The sequence below is a fragment of the Pelodiscus sinensis genome, chromosome 16 (genome assembly GCF_052426305.1).
Source record: "Pelodiscus sinensis isolate ZL-2025 chromosome 16, ASM5242630v1, whole genome shotgun sequence".
NCBI lineage: Eukaryota > Metazoa > Chordata > Testudines > Trionychidae > Pelodiscus > Pelodiscus sinensis.
The window spans coordinates 3,486,531-3,502,911 of NC_143067.1; the positions used below are offsets into that span (position 1 = coordinate 3,486,531).

Consider the following 16,381-nt stretch of genomic DNA (forward strand, 5'->3'; position numbering starts at 1 on the left):
CCTTGGCCTAGCTTTATGAAGTTTTATTCGAGTGTAGAAAGATTGAGGCCGACAGCTAGTAGTAATTTCAAAAGCACCTCCTAAGCAGGATGAATGTTTAAGTCCTGTTGAAAAAAATCTATCAAAATATGACCTGTATCCATATCTGGCTGTACAAAATGAAACAATGAGCTATAACTGAAAACTACTGCTATCTGAGGTCAAAATGGCTTTCAGCTTATGCTCTGCAATGTAACCTTTTTACTGATGTGCCTTCTAAAGTGGTAGTGGGAAATATTGCCAGTTTTTCTGCTGGAGCCCTATATTCTGAAAATCCTAGGATCACATAATACGCTTTCAGATCTTCATATGCTCATCAAACTGTATCAATAGGGTCAATAGATTTATGGGACCATTTGCATTAAGTCCTGCCCCTTGCCCATTCTTGATTTAACAAAAAAAACAAAAAACCACCACCACCCCTAGAGAAGTCGTGGGGTCAAACATTTAAAAATGCCTTCAGGAAGAACTGCACTCCTGTGCTCTGTTGAAAGGGAAGGTGGACTAACTATGGTTGTTGGTTGTGTGTGGTTCCGCAGACCAGCCACCTTACCTGTTGCTTGAGTGTTAATACAGTAAACTTCCAATAATCCGGCACCTTTGGGACCCAGGGGGTGCTGGATTATCAGATATGCCGGACTATCGGAAGGGGAGGCTATGAGGGGTCTAGGGTGGGAGGGTGCCACCCCAGACCCCTCATAGCCCCCCCTTCCGATAGTCCGGCTCTGCCCCAGGTGTCCCTGATTCCTGGAGTCAGCTGCTGGTCAGTGTCAGCAGCGGCTGATTGGGGACGCCTGGGGCAGAGCAGCTGGGGTGCTTCTGGGTTGGTCCAGTAGCGCTGCACCTCAGCGCTGTGGGACCAACAGGGAAGCCCCTCAGCTGCTCTTCCCCAGGTGTCCCCAAGTCAGATGCTGCTGATACTGATCAGCGGCTGACTCCAAGAAGCCCGAGGAAGAGCTTCTCTGCCCCGGGCTTCCTGGAGTCAGCGCTGGTCAGTTTCAGCAGCGGCTGAATTAGGACGCTTGGGGTAGAGCAGCTGGGGGGTTTCCGGGTTGGTCACACAGTCAGCCGCTGGTCAGTTTCAGCAGTGGCTGAATCGGGGACATCTGGGGTGCTGCCTAGGGACACCATTTCTGCCCACCCTGGCTAATACTCAGTGATAGACCCATCCTTCATGAATTCATCTAGTTTTTTACTGAGCCCTGTTAAAGTCTTGGTCTTCACAACACCCTCTGGCAAGGAGTTCCACTGGCTGACCATCTAACACAGGTACATAGTAGCAAATGGCATCACACTCTTTTGTCAGTACTCTCCAGTTGTTTGAATCCAAAACTCAATTCGGGAATTGGTTTTTAAACAAATTCTGACTAATGTTTTGTCACAAGAAAGCTCCAGCAAGCACTCTTGTACCTTATTGGACAAATTGGAGGGACACTCACTGACTTCAATTCCAAAAGGATTATGTATCCTGTTGTTTGATTCAGCTTCCGGAAAGAAGTCTTTGAACTGTTGCTTAAGAGCAATGAGATGTGCTTCGTCAGGTTTTTTGTGGTTTGTTTTTTTTGGTCAAGGAGCCACTTCATTTTCAGACAGAACATCTTCCGATTTGTTAGTTGGAACCTTAGAAGACTACTTGAATGGAACTCATCCACAGACCGCAATTTGAGAACGTCTGACCCAGACGTGAGCTGGGCAAATCGAGGATCTATTCTTCCTCCCTTCATTGGCCTGGCTAGGGTCAGGAGGCAAGGCTGTAATAGCCGCATATATGAGCATTTTCTGTGCTTGGACAGAACCACATCTTGGGCAAAAGCACCATGGCTTTTGGTGTGTGTCTGCTCTCACCTTCTCCCTGATGAGATTGGGGGAGAAACACACACCTCAATAGACCTGCCTGACATGGAAATATGTGACAGGCTTATTGGGACCATTTCAATCGCTGTTGTATGTTTGTGGGTCCTCCAGTATCAGACTCTCCATTGAGAGTAGTGCTGGGCCAGAGTGTAAGGTAACCCCGTAAATACTAGTTTGATAACAAATGTGGCATCGCAATAATCATGGTATCATAGAATACTAGGACTGGAAGGGACCTTGAGAGGTCGAGTCCAATCCCCTGCCCTCATGGCAGGACCCAGTACTGTCTAGACCATCCCTGATAGACATTTATCTAACCTACTCTTAAATGTCTCCAGAGATGGAGATTCCACAACCTCCCTAAGCAATTTATTCCAGTGTTTGACCACCCTGACAGGAACTTTTTCCTAATGTCCAACCTAAACCTCCCTTGCTGCAGTTTAAGCCCATTGCTTCTTGTTCTATCCTTAAAGGCCAAGATGAACAAGTTTTCTCCCTCCTCCTTATGACACCCTCAATCTTCTCTTTTCTAAACTAAGCAAATCCAATTCTTTCAGCGTTCCTTCAAAGGTCCTCTAGACCTTTAATCATTCTTGTTGCTCTTCTCTGGACCCTCTCCAATTTCTCCACATCTTTCTTGAAATGCAGTGCCCAGAACTGGGCACAGTACTCCAAATGAGGCCTAACCAGCGCAGAGTAGAGTGGAAGAATGACTTCTCGTGTCTTGCTCACAACACACCTGTTAATGCATAATGTACTTGACCAGTCTTAAGGGAAGCTGCATTTGCCTTCTGCAGTTACAGATGCAAAGTTGGAAGTTTCCCATCAAGGTATGTATAGGCTTGAGTAACTCTTGGGTGATTGAATTGTCCCCTGATGCTTTGAGACCTGGCTTACAATCTCCTGAGGTCACGGAGGGAAAAACTAGGGCTTCTGAAATGCTTCTGAACAGTGTGCTTCTGTAGCCAACCCATTTCAGCTGCAGCCATTGCTCATGTGGACAAGGAGAAAGGAGCCAAGCACTTACCACAGGAAATGCCCTCCCTGATGAGGGCTATGAGCAATATTCAGTATGGTTACCGTAACTGTCATTTGTGACATTAGGGAAGTGAAAATCAGACGTTTGTCAAAAATGAACTTTTTTTCCCCCAAGCCCTTGAAAAGTTTGAGGAAGATCATTCTCTGTCTTCTCCTCAGTTACCACCATGCCGCCTTGCATCATCCTGAAGTCGATCCTAACCGTCCTATTTACAGGTAACTAAGATGACTGAGAGTAACTGGTAGTGGATGGGGCTTTGATAGGTAACTAGTGACTAATATAGATACTGAGTTTTCCTATAGAGAACTGAATACGGAATGAACTTGATGTGTCCCAGTTAAGGTTGCTTATGTGTTGTAGTTTGCTGCTGACTCTGCAATTTCTGCCATGTAAATAACATGCCTTGAGCTGCTCAATAGCCTTCTGTGGTGCTCCTCTAGCTTTTTTTTTTTTTTAAATAAAACAAACAATGTCTGGGCATTAGGCTTGTAAAAATAATCACCCAAATGTGAACCATGAGCTGCTGGGTTTGAAAGTCCTCTTGACAAAGTGCAGCTGGCCTGAACATTTTTCTTTACATACCGTATAGGCTGAGTTCTGAGATCTGTATAACCAGGCCATTTAGACATGGACTTAAAGTCCTAATTTCACGTTTGGAAAGGTTTCATCAATGTCTTGTTTGACTTGTGGATTATTCCCATTGGAAATAATTTAATGTTTGAGTGCTTTTTAAAAATGCACAGTGAGCATGTTAGAAATGTTAAGGCAGGGAGCCAAAATAATGACTGTTTGCTGCGTTTGTCATGTTCTGCAGTTTTACGCAATGAACAATGAGTCTTACAGAGATGTTGCTGTAGATGTGTCAGTCCCAGAATATTAGGGAAACAAGGTGGGTGAGCTAATACCTTAATTAGACTAGCTTCTCTTGGTCAGAGACAAGCTTTTGAGCTACACCGAACTCTTTCTTGGGTCTGGGGAAGATACTAACAGTTTAGCATAAGTAACCTGTTAACACCCCTGTCGTGAGTGGACAAAAATGTTTTTCGGCTCAGTCTATACTAGTGAACTTAGAGACAGTTGTAGCGATGCAGTTTTGCCACTGAGGGCATGTCTACACTAGGAAATTATTTTGAAATAACTAAATTCAAAATAACTCCCAAAATAACAAAATCAAAATAACATGTCCCCACTGTGGGGGACCGTTGACATTCGTCCAAGGCAGCACGTCCACAATAACGGCACTTGTTTCAACTTAGAGCCCCAGGAAGCACTGGGGAGTAATTACTTCGAATTATTCTGAGGAGTATTTATTTCAAAACAGCGACACCGGAATGTCCACACTCCTGTTACTCCAAAATAACTTTTTTGAAATGATCATTATTCTCTGAGGAAAGCAGGAGTACAGATTTCGAAATAACCAGCCCATTATTTCGAAAGAACGGGCTTGGTACTATGGATGCTTTGCTTATTATTTTAAAATAAGGGGTGTTATTTCGAAATAACTTCCTAGTGTAGATGTGTGTGTTTCTCAACCACAGAATTTGGCCCAATAAAAGACATTACCTCAGCCTCTTCTGATAGGGAAAGAGTGATGACATCCATTGTGAAGACAATGGACCACACGCAATGTCCTCAGTGCAGGAGATCTGCAATACAAAAAACGGCAGGATATAGAATCATAGAATCATAGGACTGGAAGGGACCTCAAGAGGTCATCGAGTCCAGCCCCCCGCCCTCAAGGCAGGACCAAGCTCTGTCTACACCATCCCTGACAGATGTCTATCTAACCTGTTCTTAAATATCTCCAGAGAGGGAGATATGGTTCATATGTAGAAAATTGAGATTTTGTTTCAAAACATTTCTTTTTGCTAAATAAGACATGGGATTCAAAAATGTTTAAGTACTGCGACTGTGTGTTGTCAGAGCTGGGTTTTTCATAGGTTACTATGGCAAAGTTGTCGTGGGAAATAGATTTATTACTGAAAAGGTCTTTTTTTTGGAAAAGAGGTTCTTTACCTAACACCTCAATCTTGCCCTTTAAAATCAAGGTTAAAGGTGTTAGACTGTGTGATCAGTGCAGGAAGGTCAGGATTAGCTTCACTACCCCCTGCTTAGTATTGATCGCCTTTCTCATGCAAATCTAATTTGTATGGGACCTGTTTGGAAAAATTGCATGAAAGTATTAAGACCCGCTTCAGAACATTCCACTTCTAGCATTAGTAGTTAGTTGAGTGAGGATTAAAGCTAGTGATGGCCCATTATTTCCTTTGATGGGAAACTTCCTTTGAAATGTGAGGGGTTAGGATGAGGATTCGGAGCTCCCCTTTTGTGTGTCCAATTAAGGCCTGGCTTTGATTGGCAACTGGATCACCTCACCAGGCATGACTTGGCTAAACACTCTGAACACACAAGATTCAATGCATCGGAGGTGGAGTAAATATACAATATCCTGGAATGGGTACAGAGAGAAACTGTCCAGCTGTCACACAAATACTGCTATTTTCTTCAGATGTTGTGTGCTGGTTGTATCTATGAGTATATTAGATTTAAAGGGAAACCAAAGGGATTGGTGCTACTGAATTAGGGAACTAGACACAACTTCTCATACACAGAATATGTGAATTAAATATAGTAGTAAAGATGTAGGGTAGAAAATTATTTGAAAATGTTTTGAAATCCCTGATTATGTGAATGGGGAAGTTGTATACTCTGGAAGGGGAGCATGTTCTAGTCATGGTAATTCTAAAAGGAAATGCAGCCTGATGCCAGGTATTGAAAGAGGAAGACGGGGTTATAAGGAGCATGGGGGATTTCCATGGCACACTTAAAGTGAGCTCTGTATCGTATCCATTGTTCTATTGTCTCATGGTGGATACACACATTCTCAGTCAAGAAAACAAGAGACAGCTAGCTCACGGAAAGGCCTGCTACATTTTCAAAAGGTTTATGCAAGTTAACTGGCCACTTGCAAACACTATGTCAGGACTACATGCAAGGTAATCTGCCCAGCATTTTTCAAGGAAGATGGAACTGGATGGGTGAAGATGGTCCCTGTAGGTGGCGCATAAGAACAGACACACTCAGTCAAACCAATGATCCATCTAGCTCAGTATCTTGTCTTCCAGAAGTGGCCGACTCTAGCTACTCCAGAAGGAATGAACTGAACAGGTAATGATCAAATATTCCATCCCTCATGCCCATTTCCGGCCTCTGACAGGGGCTAAGGACTCCAAGACCATGGGTGTGCACCATGACTATCTTGGCTAGCAGCCATTGATGGATCTAATCTCCATGAACAATGTATCTCATTCTTTGTGAGCCCAGTTATAGTTGTGGCCTACACAACATCCCTACACAACAATGAGTTCCACTGTTTGATTGTGAAGTACTTCTTTTTAAACTTGCTGCCTATTTATTTCTTGATGACCCTTGTTCTTGTATTATGTGAAGGAATAAACAACACTTCCTTGTGCACTTTCTGCACACCATTCCTGTTGCACAGATCTCTCATATCCCTTCTTAGTCCTCTTTTTTCCAAGATAGTCCCAATCTTTTTAGTCTCTTTGTATGGAAGTTGGTCGTCCCCTTAATCAATTTACTGTCCTTCTTTGTATCTTTTCCAATGCTAATGTACCTTTCGGAGATGATGCGACCAAAACTGTATGCAGCGTTCAAGGTGTGGAAGTAGCATGGATTTATAATATATTTTCGGTCTTCTTATCTTTTCCTTTTCTAATGGTACCTTATATTGTCTTTTTGATTGTTGCTGCCTATTAAGCGGATGTTTTCAGAGAACTGTCCACAACAACGCCAAAATCTCTTTCTTGAATGGTAACAGCTAATTTAGATCCCAGTATTTTCCATGTGTTGTTGGTATTCTGTTTTCCGTGTGCATTACTTTGTATTTATTAGCATTAAATTTTATTGGCCAATTTGCTGCCCAGTAACTTAGTTCTGTGAGAGCCCTTTGTAGCTCTTTGCAGTCTGCTTTGAACTGAAGTATCTTGAGCAATTTTCTATCTTCTGCAAATCTCACCATTTTACTGTTTTACCCCCCTTTTCCAGATCATTTATGAGTATTCTGAACAGCCCTGGTCTCAGTACAAATCCCTGTGGGCCTCTTTCCGTTCTAAAAGTTGACCACTTTTTCCTAGTCTTTGTTTCTTTTCTTTTTTTAACTAATTGCTGATCCATAAGAGAGCCTGCCCCTTGCCCCATGACTGCCTACTTTACTTAAGAGCCTTTGGTGAGAGACCTTTGTCAGAGGCTTTCTGAAGGTCTTAAGTACCTGTATATCGACTGGATTACCCTTGTCTACATAGAATCATTGAACTGGAAGGGACCTCAAGAGGCCGTCTGGTCCAGTCCCCTAGGATCAGGACGTAGAAGCTGGGTAGCCGCTAAGCACAGAAGTGTTTCTTGTGCTTGGAGCGAACCACATCATGGGCAAAAGCACCATAGCTGCACTGTATGTCCTACTGTTATCCTTGCCTAGTGGGGGTAGAAGGGACATACCTATCAATGGACCCATTGGCATCAGAGACAGGAGGCCAGCTTACAGGCATGGTGCGGGCTGTGACTGCGATGCCAGGCAAGTCCCATCAGCCTGTGCCTTGTGTCCTTTCCCCGTTTCCATTCCTGTTGTGCCTTTGTCTGCAGATCTCATGGCATCGGGCTCCCCGGTGAGAGGACTGGTGGGTCAGAACATCACGTTGCCCTGCCGATACCGAGTTGATCGTGAAAGTGACATCACAAGCATGTGCTGGGGCCGGGGCAGCTGCCCTTCTCGTGGGTGTGCTCAGCCCATCCTCTGGACAGATGGATGGAAGATAACAGAGCGTCAGTCCAGTCGCTACCAGTTAGAGGGGGACCTCACGCGGGGGGATGTGTCCCTGACCATAGTGAATGCGGCGGAAGCAGACGAAGGGCTGTATTGCTGCCGTGTGGAGATCCCCGGTTGGTTCAATGATGAGAAGAACCACCTGGAAGCTGTGATTGAGAGAGGTGAGCAGAGTCTGTCTCTCTTTGTGTCTTCGGAGGGTAAAACTCCTGCCAGCCCACTGCCTACTGAGCTTGTGACAAACAATTTCATCACGCCCTGCAATGCCAGCCCTGATGGGTTTGAAGCTCTACCCTCCCCACTGCCCAAAGGAAGCAGCCTCTGCCATCCGTGTAACCCGCGCAGAGCCAGGCACGGGAATGGTGATTTTGGCCCTTTGAGCCAGGGCACATGGCTCATGAGTAAGGCCAGGTTTTAGTCACTGGTGTTTCTAGTAAAAGTCATGGACAGGTCACGAGCAGTATACAAAAAGTCATAACCATGACATGTCCTATCCACCAAGTAAATCTTGGGGTGGGGAAGGTCACCCAACGGATGCTGCAGAAGCAGTGGGGAGAATCCTGGGGGGCTTGGTCATGTGATCAGGCTCTTGAATTGGCTCTGCACATCCCTGGAAGCAGCAACGTCCCTGTGCCTCAGCTCTGAGGTGGATCTGAGTGAGGCAGCTCTGTGCGCCTCCTCCCCCGAGTGCTGGCTCTGCAGCTCCCATTAGCCAGGAGCCACAGCCAATGGGAGCTGCAGCTGCGGTGCTAGGAGTCGACGGAGGGGGATGGCGCTACCCTGGGGAACCACCTGAGGAAAGCTCTGCCCAGAGCACTCACCCCTTCCCACACCCAAGCTGCTTCTGTTCGGGTGTGGGGGTGATGGCCCAGTCCCTGCAGATGGCCTGGAGGTCCCGGCAGGTCAGGGAATCTGGGACAAACTCACAGTCTTACCCAAGAGCATTCTCAGCAGTTCCGCCTGCAGACCCAAAGGGGTGGGCAATGGAGCATGTTTCTTTTGCACCTCCTGAACAGCATTGTACCCACTGCTCAGGGCCGTTGTTAGCAACCCGCTGGCTTCCCAGGTCTCCGCCATTATTTTGCTTATTGCCGAGAGTGGCTATGTTGTAGTCTGTTGCATAAACTTAGCGTAACTAAGGCAGGCCGGGAGGGGGTATGCAGCCATCACCTGGCGTAAACGGAGACCGGGACCCTCTGCTCTGCTGGGGTAAGCGTCTGTGTAAACACAGGAAGTCTGATTATCTTTAATGTTGTGCGCTGGGGCCCATAAGATGGCAGGCTCTGCAGGAATATATCAGTGGGCCTCGCAGATTAAAAAGGGCTCGTTGAATGGGTTTCCCATGACTGGCACGTTGCTGAGGTAATTGTAGCAGCTCCTAGCTGTTGGAGCGGTAGCCTCTCCCCCTCTGGGTCTATGGGCAGCCAATCCGCCTCATGATGCCTTCACCGGTCACCAGACATGGGGTATCACCAGGGCGACCGGCGTCATGAGCATGGGTCTCTGATCAGGGCTACACAGCGAGCAGTGTCATGGCAACCGAGCCCCTAGTCGGAGCAGGGCAGTAAAAGGGCCTACAGGCTCGGGCTGAGCTCAGTCAGACCTCCTAGTGCCAGTGGAGGGGGCTGACAAGTGCAGTCTTCTGGCCTAAGAGAAGGGGAGATGGCAACCCACAGACTGGGGGCAGGGGTGACGCAGGCCCACCCAGGGCTGGAGCAGTGGCAGAGTGGTCTGTCCGTGGGGATCCTAGCTGCAACGCACTGACTCAGTCCCCGTTAGGGCTACCACCACACAGCTACTCGCTAACCCTGGATCCAGACTCCCTTTCTGGGGTTGCCTGTTGGTCCATAGGGGCCTTCAGGTTGTTGAGGGTCTCTGTCACTGTTCCCAGCTCTTCCAGGGTTGGGTCTGTTGCAGGTCTGGGCCAGTCTTCTGCTCTCTTCCACCCTACTGCAACCTCCCAGGATGGCAGCTCAGAGGAGACGTCTGGACCATTTAACAGCTGGGCCTGAACTGAGCCTTCTGCTCTGCCCTCTGCACTTCCAGTCCTGCCTCTTGGTTTCCGGGAGGTGGGGTGAGAGCGGTGTAGCTCTGCCCACCACGGTGTAGAGACATGCCTATTCCCCCCCCGGGTCTGTTGGTAGCCACGCAGCCTCACTACACTAATATAAAAGGGGTAGCCAGATCTGAGGGGTGGAGATTGGACCATCTGGACAGCTCTTGGAATCCGCAGGGAAGGCAGAGAGCTGGTCCCTTAAACCTTGTAATTTACCACTCGAGACCCCTCCAGACCACCGGTAACTATTGTTTGGGGGAGGCGCTATAACCAGTTGTATTTCTATGTGCTTGAGACAAAACAAAGCGCGGAGTCTGAGCAAGGGCATTCTGGTGAGAGAGCTGAGACTAATCAAGTGGAGGCTTTAAGTAAAAGCACTTGATTTTCACTTGTTTCATATAGCAGATGGAGATACAGCCTCCCCCCATTGGTTTATTTCCTGATACCGCCTCACAGAATGTAAGAACTTTGGGGTTACAGAACCCCAGGTCACACCACTAAGGCTGATCCAGTTGCCATTAAAGCAATTGGGTTCTGGATCAGATCCTAATTCATGAAAATGTAAAGGATACTGCCTGGTACCACAAGACATCCCAACATTCTCCAGAACTTCCTTTTTCCTTCCTTTTTCTGGCCTTCACACTCCTTCCTTTCAAGGCCTCCCTTTTAGCTGGGACCTCTCTTCACAATACACAATTTGCTTCACTAAACATCAGCTAAGTTTGTAGCCCCTTATATTTAAATGTTGTGAGATGCCTTTAGCCAGGGAGCAAGATGCGATAGCTCTGACATCTGCAAGTGTTTGCGCACCGAGTCCTGCCTAAATGTAACATTGATATGCTGTGGTCTGCGTGAAGTCCTCCTTGCATAAATTATGCACCCTCACTTGCCCTGGACAATAATGCACTACTAAGGAGCTGGTCTGAAACATTTTGAAAGCATTAGGCAGATTTCCTGGGACTTAGATGGGTGTTTGATAAGGCTCAAATCATCTAAATTGTACCATCCGTGTTTATCATCTGAAGACGTTCATTTGCTGTAGATGTGAAGGGAAATAGAGGGGTATACTAGTTGTGAACAAGGGAAGGACTGCCGTCTGTATTAAGTGATGTTTATTTTCTGTTTGTGCAGTTGTTCCTAAGACCACCATTCCGTCCTCTTCCGTCACACTAACATGGCTATCCATTTCCAGTTCAGAAGCGCCTCAGGCTGTAAGTATCTGTGCTGTCAATTAACAGATCAGTATTAATTAGTACTTATATCTCCACTACAGGACACTATCTGTAGTGCTCTATTTTGATTGGCACAGAGAAATGTTCATACTTAGACTTGTATTGTACCGACTTCTATTGGGGAAAGAGACAGGTGTTCGAGCTATTCAAAACACCTCTCCTTGAGGGCCTGTCTGTTAGCCCAATGAGCAATATTACCTCACCGACCTTGTCTCACTAATATCCTCAGACCAACACTGCTAGAACACCACAAGCCACATATTTAATCTGTCTCTTTGCTGCCAGAGAAATAGTCCTGATGGTTTAATTATCAAGACGAGCCAATTCCAATAACATCTAAGGGACCCGTCCCACACTTCTCATCCCACCCTTACTCAGGAAAAATCTCACATTTCAAGGCTAACATGAAAATAAATATTTAGCTTTGACTCCTGGCTTGTGGAACTGGACACGGCAGCTCAATGGAAATAGAGCATTGTCTCCTGTTGGGCACGTTCCCCTCTAGGTCACGTTGTAATCATGTGTTTTATATATGATATGATATGATATGATATTATATAACACATGAATACAACATGAGTTGTTAGATACTGATACAGTTGCACTCTGTCTCAGGAGTGTCCTGTTTTTTGAAAGTTCAAATATGGTAACCCTAAGTCCTCACTGTCATTTCTCCTGCACTTTCCCAAGAGGCTTAAATGGCCTTTGAATCATGTACGTGCCACTAACTCCTCCTGTTTATGTTTCAGTGGAATGTGTCTACATCAGTCCAGCCAGTGGCGCGTGAATCCAGGGGGCCAGGGATGTACCGAAACAGCATCGTTCTGTCCTTGCTAGGCCTCCTCGTTTTGGCCTTGTGTATCTTCACATGTAAGTAGAACAGAGAGAGGGGACAGCCCCAGGTGTTAATAGTCTTAGTTCTTTACCTGGACCAACAGCAGCTTATTGGGGGATACACTCGTCAACTCCTCCCTATGCTGCCTGGAAATGGCCCTTCCCCAGGCCTTGCTGCCTACTTGTTGGCCTCTGCTGTCATGGCTCTTCCCAGTCATCGGGGAGCTGCTGCTGCCTTCTGCAGCTCTGTGAAGTATTCCCTAGGAAGTTCCCTGTAAGGGTGTATGGGGACATCACTCTTGGGTGAATTTGTCCCCTTATGTGGTGAGGATCTGGGTTTAAATCTCCCGCAGTGAATTTCTCTCTCTTGATTCTTCTCCTGTCCTGCAGATTTTTTAAAACTTTTAGTCTAACAACCCCTTTCCCTCTATTTTGCACCATCCTAAGGTTATTTCTGCAAGACGCAAAAGCTGGAGAACGTGGCCACGTAAGTGCTATTCAATTTCTCTTCTGTCACTGTAACAAGAGTCCCATGTTGCTATAATGTTGATAAGGCGCAGTTGTTGAAGAGAGTCCCACGCACACGCTGGTTTCCCACAGGTGCATTCTTTTAATGGGAGTGGCTTTTTCATACCTGGCCAGATAAGCTTTCTTGTCTTGTTCTAGGCTATTTCATTCAACGAGGCATGTTCATTGCTTTCATTGTTAAGCAGGGAACACAAACTCAGCATAACTGTGTTGGCTTGCATTGTATTAAGAAGCAGATTTTGGGGCTCAGAGTTCCTTATAAATACTCAAGTGTTAATTGAGAGTCTTGGCTCCTAAGTTCTGCGGTGATTCCCGTTTTCCTAGTGAGCTGGTTGACACCGCTAGCCAGCCAGTGGTTTCTCTCAAGATGCTGATATTTAATGCTTGGGGTTTATTACTCTTGCTTTGGCCTAAGCTCATTTTCCAGCACAAAACATGACGGGATTTGAAGCTGGGGTCAATGCAGAGGAAAATAAGAACAGGCTGAATTAGATCCTGCACGTGACTGTTCTGGGAATGTCTGTCAGTTTTTGCTCCTCATTTTCTTTTGTGAGTATCATTTAGGGGTGTAAACGACCTTCTAGATTATAACCTCTGTTTTGTGAATCTTCCTACAGTGTGTCCTGAGCCGAGAGCCGGTTTGGCCAGTGGTGTGCATAGCGTGAGGTGGTGGTCAAGGCGGACGTGGTTTTCCTCGCTTTATGCAGAAATAACACAGGATCGGTTATCCGGATGGCTGCAGAGAATTATTGTCTCACTTACAATTCTTCTCAGCTTGAGCATGCCCTGGGATGTGAGGAATCAGAACTTCCTATTTCTAGACACTAACCAGGCCGTGAGTCCCAGTGTGACTGGATAGAGGGGTCCATCTGTCACGAGGAGCAAGAGAGACGAGGGAGTCTCCACTTCACCTGAGCAGGCAGCCTTCAGACTCCAACAGAAGGAAGAGATTGTCTGCGGAGCGGGGCCATTGCATTCAGGTGTTCATTCAGTGAATGAATGTCCTGTCTTGTATTGTCACAGCAGGCTCTTCTGCAATGTTCTTGATGTAACTGTCGCATGGTCCCAGGAGGATTAAGCCGTATATTGGAGTACCACAAGGGTGGTGTGCACAAGTTACCAGGGACACTAGGGAGCTCCAGCAGAGGTCATGAGGCCTATGACAGCTGCATCTAACATCCCAAGATGGGGGTGCTTGCCAGGCCAAACCCAGAGACGGTGCCTTGACCCTGCTCCAACTCTGTGGGCATGGGCACATGCAGGGTCTACGGCTGGGGCCAAGGTGGCAGACGGAAGAGTGTCCAGAGAGCGGGTGTGAGGCTCAAGCACCTGTCTGGTTGAGAAACTGTATTACCCACTAAAGATGAAAACTGCACCTTCTATGCTGCTCCTGAAATGTTTGTTCCACTGAGCACGGTGAATTGTTGTATGTTCATGTGCTTAGTTTTATCCGGCAGCAAAGTTGAGGGATGCTCAGTGTGATGGCAAGACACGAGAAGCCATTCTTCTGCTCTACTCAGCGCTGATTAGGCCTCAGTTGGAGTGTAGTGTCCAGTTCTGGGCACCACATTTCAGGAAAGATGTGGAGAAACTGGAAAAGGTCTAGAGAAGAGCAACAAAAGTGATGAAAGGTCTAGAGAACATGAGCTAGGAGGCAAGGCTGAAAGAATTGGGTTTGTTTAGCTTAGAAAAGAGAAGACTGCGAGGGGTTATGATAGTGGTTTTCAAGTACCTAAAAGGATGTTACAAGCAGAGGGAGAAAAATTATTCTCCTTGGCCTCTAAGGATAGGACAAGAAGCAAGGGGCATAAATTGCAGCAAGGAAGGTTCAGGATGCATATTAGGAAAAGCTTTCCATCAGGATGGGTAAACCCTGGAATAAATTGCCTGGGGAGATTGTGGAATCTCCATCTCCGGAGATATTTAAGAGCAGGTTGGACAGACCCCTGCCAGGGATGGTCTAAATGAGGCATGGAACTGCTGTGAGCGCAGGGGACTGGACTCGATGACTTCATAAGGTCCCGTCTGGTTCTAGTGTTCTGTGACTGACGGCCATCTAGTTACATGCATCACCTCTGGGCAAGCTACTGGGGGTTCAAGGCTAAAATGTCACCAGTGTATCCCAGCCTCTTCTCTCTTAGGGTACATCTACACTGCAGTGCTGTTACAGAAGACCTAGAGATACCCTGAAATAGCTACTCCGCGTCTTTGGAACTCATCCACTATTGCCATAAATTGCAGACATGCTATTTCCACATCCCTGTAAACCTCGTTCCACAAGGGATAAGGAATGTCTGGAAATAGCGCTTTATTTTGAAATTTGGAGCAGCGTAGACGTGCCAAATTTCAAAATATCCTATTTCAAAAAAGAATTCAAATTGGATGCGCACGTTGTGTAGCAATAGACTTTGCCAGTCTCTGGGCAATGTGGGAGGGGCTTGGCTCTGGGCCCCCAGAATGGGCGGGGCCTTGGATCGGAAGGGGAGGGGTCTCCTGCAAGAAGGAGTGTGGTGAGGGCGGGCAGCCCTCAGTGCTGCCTGTGCTGCACCCCCCCTCCCTCAGCCTGCTAGTCCTTAGCGCCCTCCAGCAGGGATTTAGTGCCCATGGTTGCCTGAGTAATGGCAGTGGTGAGTCGGAGCCCCGGGCTTTTTAAATTGCTTAGTCCTGGGGCAACTACTGCCTTGCCCACCTATCAGAACCCTTCCCATCTCTCAATTCACTCCCTGATCACAGAGCACAGGGAGAGATTTATCACCAGCGGCAAGTTGTTCCTCCTTTGGGGGAATGCGAGCGCGCGCCACTGAGCAGCTGAGAAGAGGAAGCGACAATGTTCACGTGTCTCCACAGGGGACTATGGGGAGTCCCTTTAGAAGCCAAAACACTCTGCACCGAATCTCTCCATACTGCCTCTGGGCTTCCCGCAGCCCTCCAGAGGGCAGCCTGCTTAAAGCTCATGACACCATCTGTACGTTTTGTTAGTCTATAAAGTGCTACCAGACCTTTTGTTGTGTTTTAAGTTTATTTTGTACTAGCAGAAGTAGCGTCGGCAAGGGGAAAATACAGTAAAAGGTATGATGAATGAAGTACGTAGCATATTTTATTGGAAATACTTTTTTCTTATATATTACTTTAAGAAATTAACATAGCTAGTGATGTGCTTACAAAACGTTGAACTCATTTCTTGATTACAAAAGGTGTGGTGAAAGAATTATGTAAATGACGTTAACCTATTTTATTGAAAATACTTGTTCTGTTATCATAGGGAAAGGATCTAGTAGTTGCAGTTTACGTGACATGCTTAACAGAAGAGTCCAGCAAATGCCTATGATCAGGCACTATTAAAATTGAATTAGTAGCCCAATTGGGGCTCTGGAGGAACCAATTTCGAGATATAACCAATCCAGTTATTTAAGTTAGGAAATCAGGAGTATCTGTGCAAATTTTGGTGTTTCTAGCTCTTATCGTTTCGGAGACCTTTCGGGACAGACAAAAAACAAACTTTCGGAAATATTTATAAGATTTTGCGTTAGGTTTGTTTTTACAGAATCCAGCCATGTAAGGAAAAGCAGGACAATGCAATAAACCCTGGTACTTACACAGCGCCTTTTTATCATAAAAGCCATAACTAATTAATCCCAACGCCAACAAAAAAAACAAATTCACTTGTGCAAAAAGATTTTCGTGCTCTTCTGACTAAGGGCCCGATCTATTTCCTGTCAAGGTAAATGGGACTTGGATCAGGCCCTGGTACAGTAACGGCTGTTGAGCAAAACACACGTACTCTATTTACAATTAATTCCCAGAATGCCCCAGGATTCCCATTTCTTTTTCAGCCACTGGATTGTGCCTGTGCACCAGGACATCCCCCTATGAATTTTCTCTCAGATGTTTCAGGGCGTAACTTCAGAGTAGTATCCTCATGTCCTCTTCAATGCAAAGCCCTGAGAGCCATTTCCCAA

General features: G+C 46.3%; 1 protein-coding gene across 1 annotated transcript; it reads left to right on the forward strand.

Moving 5' to 3' along the window:
* Positions 1-974: 974 nt before the first annotated feature.
* LOC102453055 (hepatitis A virus cellular receptor 1 homolog) lies at positions 975-15,425 on the forward strand. The gene is made up of 5 exons (XM_089769440.1): positions 975-7,936; positions 10,960-11,039; positions 11,810-11,930; positions 12,342-12,381; positions 13,040-15,425. The coding sequence occupies exons 1-5, from the start codon at positions 7,375-7,377 to the stop codon at positions 13,047-13,049; spliced, it is 813 nt and encodes a 270-aa protein (XP_089625566.1). The 5' UTR covers positions 975-7,374; the 3' UTR covers positions 13,050-15,425.
* Positions 15,426-16,381: the final 956 nt, after the last annotated feature.

What these genes read in the sequence shown, in the direction of transcription:
- LOC102453055 (XM_089769440.1), top strand. Translation starts at nt 7,375, where the DNA reads ATGGGCAAAAGCACCATAGCTGCACTGTATGTCCTACTGTTATCCTTG. An exon ending in GGAAGCTGTGATTGAGAGAG is followed by an intron (nt 7,937 to 10,959) that starts GTGAGCAGAGTC and finishes CTGTTTGTGCAG; the next exon opens with TTGTTCCTAAGACCACCATT. An exon ending in GTTCAGAAGCGCCTCAGGCT is followed by an intron (nt 11,040 to 11,809) that starts GTAAGTATCTGT and finishes TTTATGTTTCAG; the next exon opens with TGGAATGTGTCTACATCAGT.